This window comes from Sesamum indicum, linkage group LG5 (genome assembly GCF_026168435.1).
Source record: "Sesamum indicum cultivar Baizhima isolate 11 linkage group LG5, ASM2616843v1, whole genome shotgun sequence".
NCBI classification, from domain to species: Eukaryota; Viridiplantae; Streptophyta; class Magnoliopsida; order Lamiales; family Pedaliaceae; genus Sesamum; species Sesamum indicum.
In genome coordinates, this window is record NC_142661.1 from 12,841,636 (window position 1) to 12,847,606 (window position 5,971).

At 47.8% G+C, this 5,971-nt stretch overlaps 1 protein-coding gene across 1 annotated transcript; it reads left to right on the forward strand.

Moving 5' to 3' along the window:
• The first annotated feature begins 953 nt into the window (after positions 1–953).
• LOC105162327 (uncharacterized) lies at positions 954–2,666 on the forward strand. Its single transcript, XM_011080334.1, has one exon. The coding sequence runs from the start codon at positions 954–956 to the stop codon at positions 2,664–2,666; it is 1,713 nt and encodes a 570-aa protein (XP_011078636.1).
• Positions 2,667–5,971: the final 3,305 nt, after the last annotated feature.

Genomic DNA, 5,971 nt, shown 5'->3' on the forward strand with positions numbered 1-5,971 from the left:
TTAAGGGTATTAAGGTATTTTCGCCATAGGATCCGTGCCTCTGGTAGCGGGCGGGTCGTAGAGGACCCGACCCGGTTCGAACAACAGCTTTGAAGACCCGGACAATCACAGTCGTTCGATCAGGACGCGAGCTAGCAGGATAAGGCCACGTGGCCCAGTCAACAGTATCCAGCTGCGCTCTATAAATAGACCCAAAACGCCGTAATTAAGGTAACTGTTCAGCATCTATTGTAATCGAACCTTGAGATTGCACATTTTTCTCTCGATCAACCTAACTTGAGCGTCGGAGGGTCATTGTCGGAGACGTGCCCGATGAGCTCACAGTTCTTGTCTTATTCTCAAGGAACCCAAAATCTGATCTTGGAGGAGTTAGCAATCTGTGACGAGTTCGTGTCCCGGGATCGCTGAATTCGAGCCGGATCAGTTGGCGCCGTCTGTGGGAACGTCTGAGAATTATCGTCATGGAAGGTTCATCGAGAAGGAACGCCGGGGAAGAAGAGACATCGAGAAAAGGAGGAACTACAATCCAGATAACAAAAGAAGAACTGCAGAGAATGATAGAAGAAGCGAGTCGGAATGCCATTGTAGAATATGAGAGAAGAACTGCGACCCCGATGGTCAAAGAAACCGCAAGGAGACAACTATTCGAAAACACCGAGCCCTAGAGAGAGTCACGAGTACAGGGCGAACAGGAACGTTGCAGTAAGAGACCGGCCTCATCGGATGCTGGGTCCAGCAGCCATGTTCGCGCAAAGAGAAGAGAGCCTATAATATCGCGGGCTGAGGTCGAGAGCGTAGGGAGACAGATAGACAGCTTGAATAAACAAATCGATGAGTTGAAGAAACGAGGGGAGATAGTCTTGCACAACAAGAATTCTCCTTTCTGTAATGATATTCTGATTTAAACAGTCGAACCGGGTTTCAGAGTACCTGATTTGCGGAGATATGACGGAATGAAGGATCCGCAAGAACATGTGGCCGCATTTGAAATGGTGTTGAATTTATATGGACAACTGGCTCCCATCATGGCAAAACTGTTTGCAACTACGCTCACGGGAAAGGCCCAAGAATGGTTCACAAATTTGCCCCAAGGGAGCATTGAATCTTACAAACAACTAGTACAAAAGTTCAATTTTCATTTCGCGAGTAAGAAGAAACAAAAGAGGTCGGCGACTCATCTGTTCAATATCCGTCAGAGGGAAGATGAAACCTTGAAAAACTTCATGGGAAGGTTTAACAACGAGACATTGGAGGTGCAAGAATTGAGGATTGATATGATAGTGGGCATCCTTATTCATGGGTTGAGGAAAGGTCCTTTTACATCTGCTCTCGCACGCGACCCACCGAGTGATGTCGAGCAGTTAATGGCGCTGGCTCAAAAATACATAGATGAGGAGGAGATGAACGCCATGAAAGATTTTGAGCGGAGTGAGCACGAACAGGTGACCGTGCGACCGTACGAGAGTAGAGGAGGAGGGAGTAAACAAAAACCAGATAAGCCCAGAGAGCCTAAGTACCAACCCGAGTACCACAACTACACTCCGTTGGCCATGTCTCGTGAGAAGGCGCTGATGATGGTTGAAAATGCAGATGTTCTGAAATGGCCAAGGCACACCAGGTACACCCCCTCTAAAAAGTTTTCTAACAAATATTGCAGATTTCATCGTGAGAGGGGGCACAACACGGAGGAGTGCTTCCAGCTTAAGGACGAGATTGAGAGGTTGGTTAGGCAGGGGTACTTTCGAGATCGAGTTCCCCTAAATTGCAAGATCAGTAAGGAAACAAGGAGAAGTAGGTCGAGAAGTCGGGATCGGAATCCTGGCGCATCGAGAATGGAAAAAGCCCCCCCTAGCGGAAACGATGCTCCAACTAAAGGAGTAATCTACACAATTGTAGGGGGCTCGAGCTCGGGTGATTCGAGCAGGACCAGAAAGAGATGCGCTAGAACCATGAGCTCGGGCAAAGAAAGAGAGTTCGTCCTTAAAGTTGAGGAGGAAGAAGCTATCTCCTTTGATAGTTCGGACAGGCCGAAAGAGAGTAGAGACATGAACGACCCGATAGTCGTCAAACTGGACATCGCGAATTTTACCATTCATAAAGTACTGATCGACAGTGGGAGCTCAGCTGACATCATATTTAAGAATGTGATTGATAAAATGGGGTTAGAGAATGCCCGCCTCGAACCAGTAAGGACCCCCTTGGTGGGATTTGGAGGTAGCGAAGTAGCATCGCTAGGCACGGTCGACTTGCCAGTATCAATGGGTGAAGCACCTAAGCGAAAGACGTTGATGATGAAGTCTTTAGTGGTCAATACCCCGTTCGCGTACAATGTAATTCTAGGCAAACCAGGCTTAAATCTGTTCAGGGCCGTTATCTCTACCTACCACATGAAAATGAAATTCCCAACAGAGAACGGGACCCGGGAACTAGCCAGTGACCTAAGAGAGGCTCGCAAATGTTACAACCTATCGCTGAAGGGGGAACCCAGCCGGAAGAAAAGAAAAGTCAAAGAAGACGTTGAGCCTCGTCCTTATGAAGCAGAACATTTAAAACCCAGCGATGAGTACAAGATGGTGCAGCTCGTACCGGATGAGCCAGACAAGACAACCCGGATAGAAGCAAACATGAAAGATGGGGAGATGGCCATGATTGAATTTCGGAGGTGAAATGCTGACATGTTCGCATGGAGCCCATCGGATTTCACAGGGATCGATCCTGAGGTCATTGTGCACCGGTTGGATGTCGACCCGATGGCTCGACCAGTACAACATAGGAAGAGATCGTTTGGCAGTGAATAAAATGAAGTCATCAGACAGGAGATCGACAAACTGCTTAAAGCCGGGTACGAATCTGAGATCCAATACACTAATTGGCTTTCTAATGTGGTGCTTGTCCCCAAATCCTCCGGGAAATGGCGCATGTGTGTCGATTTCACAGATCTGAATAAAGCTTGCCCAAAGGATCCTTACCCCTTACCAAGGATCGACATGATGGTAGACTCAATGGCGGGATTTGAAATGTTTTCGATGATGGACGCCTATCAGGGGTATAATTAGATTCGCATGGCTGAAGAAGATAGAGACAAGACATCGTTCATCATTGACAAGGGGATCTATTGCTACAACATCATGCCTTCCGATCTGAAGAATGCGGGTGCAACATACCAACGACTGGTAAACAGGATGTTTGGCGACCTCCTGGGAAAAACAATTGAAGTATACGTAGATGATATGCTGGTCAAAAGTAGGAGGTCGCAGGATCATCTGAAGGATCTCGCGCAAGCATTCAGTATAATGAGGTCATACGGAATGAAGTTGAATCCAGATAAGTGCACTTTTGGAGTAGGAGGTGGAAAATTCTTGGGGTATATGGTTAGCGAACGGGGAATTGAAGCGAACCCCGAGAAGATCCAGACTATCCTAAACTTACGACCTCCATCCACGATCAAAGATGTACAGAAACTGACGGAAAAGATCGCCTCACTGAGTAGATTCATCTCGCGATCTGCGGATAAGAGCCTCCCATTCTTCAAAGTTTTGCGAAGGACCAAGAACTTCGAATGGAGTGGCAAATGTGATAAGGCGTTGCAAGAATTGAAAGAATATCTAACAAAGCCCCCACTGCTCGCAAATCCGAAGGAAGGGGAAACACTGTTTTTGTATTTGGGAGTATCTGCGAATGCGGTTAGCTCAGTGTTGGTGAGAGAAGAGGGAAACAATCAAAACCCGATCTATTATGTTAGCAAGATGCTTCAGGGCGCGGAGTCGAGATATTCTAAAATGGAGAAGCTAGCCCTTGCTTTAGTTGTAACAGCTCGGAAATTGCGACCTTACTTCCAGTCGCATAAAGTGGTGGTGCTAACGAACCACCCCCTCAAACACGTGATGTCGCGACCCGAAGCCTCTGGGAGACTAATCAAATGGGTCGTGGAATTGGGGCAATATGATGTGGATTATCAACCCAGGACCGCGCAGAAAGCGCAAATGCTAGCGGACTTCGTGACAGAGCTCTCCAGCGAGCCCAAGTCACCCTTGGTTGCTGAAGAACAAATTTCGAAATGGATGCTGCACGTGGACGGTTACTCAAATGCCAACAATGGAGGAGCGGGCATATTGATCCAAGGACCCAAGGGAGTCGAGATCGAGGTAGCAGTTTATTTATCCTTTCCCGTGACTAATAATGAGGCGGAATATGAAGCGCTCATCTTGGGGCTAGAACTCGCCCACGAAGCTGGAGCCAAAGACCTGGAGGTTTTCACAGATTCCCAGTTAATTGCTTTACAAATTGAGGGAACATATGAGACAAGGGAAAGGACGATGGCATCATACAAGGAAATCGTTCAGCGATTAATGAGCAAATTTGAGAAATGTTCTGTTTTGCAGGTACCTAGAACAGAAAATGACAAGGCGGACGCCTTATCTAAATTTGGAGCTGCAATGGATGGGATTAGAGATCGCAAGATTACAGCCTTGGTCCGTGAGCGATCAGCTCTCTCGAGCAAAGCGGAGGTACAGGTGGTCTCTGAAGCTGAGTCGTGGAAGAATGAAATTGTCAAGTACCTCGAGGACGGCACCTTGCCTACCGATCCCGTTGCTGCGAAAAGAGTAAAGTTTCAAGCTGCCCGGTTCACCTTGCTATCAGGACAACTCTACAAGCGAACAGTGGATGGGCCCCTCTTGAAATGTTTAGACGAGGAGAGAGCCCTTTATGTGATGCGTGAGATCCACGAAGGAAGCTGCGGAAACCACTCAGGTGCGAGATTGCTGGCCCACAAGATCACACGGCAAGGATACTTTTGGCTAACCTTAGTCAAAGATTCTAAAGACTTGATGAGGAAGTGTAAAAGCTGCCAAAAGTATGCGTCCCTAATACACCAACCTGCAACCCCGATGGAGCCGATCAGAATAGCGTGTCCGTTCGACCAGTGGGGAATTGACATTGTTGGACCTTTTCCCCCCGCTCAAGCTCAGAAGAAATTCATCATTGTGGCGGTAGAATACTTCTCAAAGTGGGTCGAAGCGGAGGCCTTGGCCAAGATATCCGAAAAGGAAGTTATCAACTTCATCTGGAAGAACATCATTTGCAGGTTTGGAATACCTAGAGTTCTAATATCTGACAATGGCACCCAGTTTCAGGGAAGGAAGATTACAGAAAGGTGCAAGAAATTCAAGATCGCGCAACACTTTACAACAGTCGCGAACCCACAAGCAAACGGGCAGACAGAGGTGACTAACTGGACGATCTTACAGCACTTGAAGACGCGCCTCGAGAACAAAGGATCGTGGGTCGACGAGCCGCCTGGAGTTTTGTGGGCTTATCGCACAACTCCACGACCTGCCACGGGTGAGACCCCATTCTGCTTGCTGTACGGGACATAGGCTATCATTCCGGCAGAAATCGGAGAGGAATCTCAAAGAGTCGCATTGTATGACCCTGAAGTTAACCAAGGCGAGCGAAGCTTCAATCTCACTGTGATCAAGAAAAAAAGGGATGCAGCGTACGCCCCAATCCTGCATCATAAAGGGTTGATGATGAACAGCCATGATCGCAAAATTCGACCACGGCAGCTTCAGGTGGGAGATCTCGTGTTGAAAAAAGTAGAAGCCTCCAAATATGTGGGTAAGCTGGAACCACCATGGGAGGGGTCGTACAAAGTAATCAAGATCAGAAAAAAAGGTACATATAGGCTATAAGACATGCAGGGATGAAATCTGCCGCGCCCATGGAACATACAGAATCTGAAGAAGTTTTATGCATGAGCACGGTGGCATCACGTTATGGTGCCTGTGAGGCCATCAACCACGAAGAGATCGCGTATGGAGCTTGTGAAAGGCCATCAACTAGCGGGAGATCGCTCATTTATGGAGCATGTGAAAGGCCATCAACTAGCGGGAGATCGCGTATGGTGCCTGTGAAAGGCCATCAACTAGGGGGAGATCGCTCATTTATGGAGCCTGTGAAAGGCCATCAA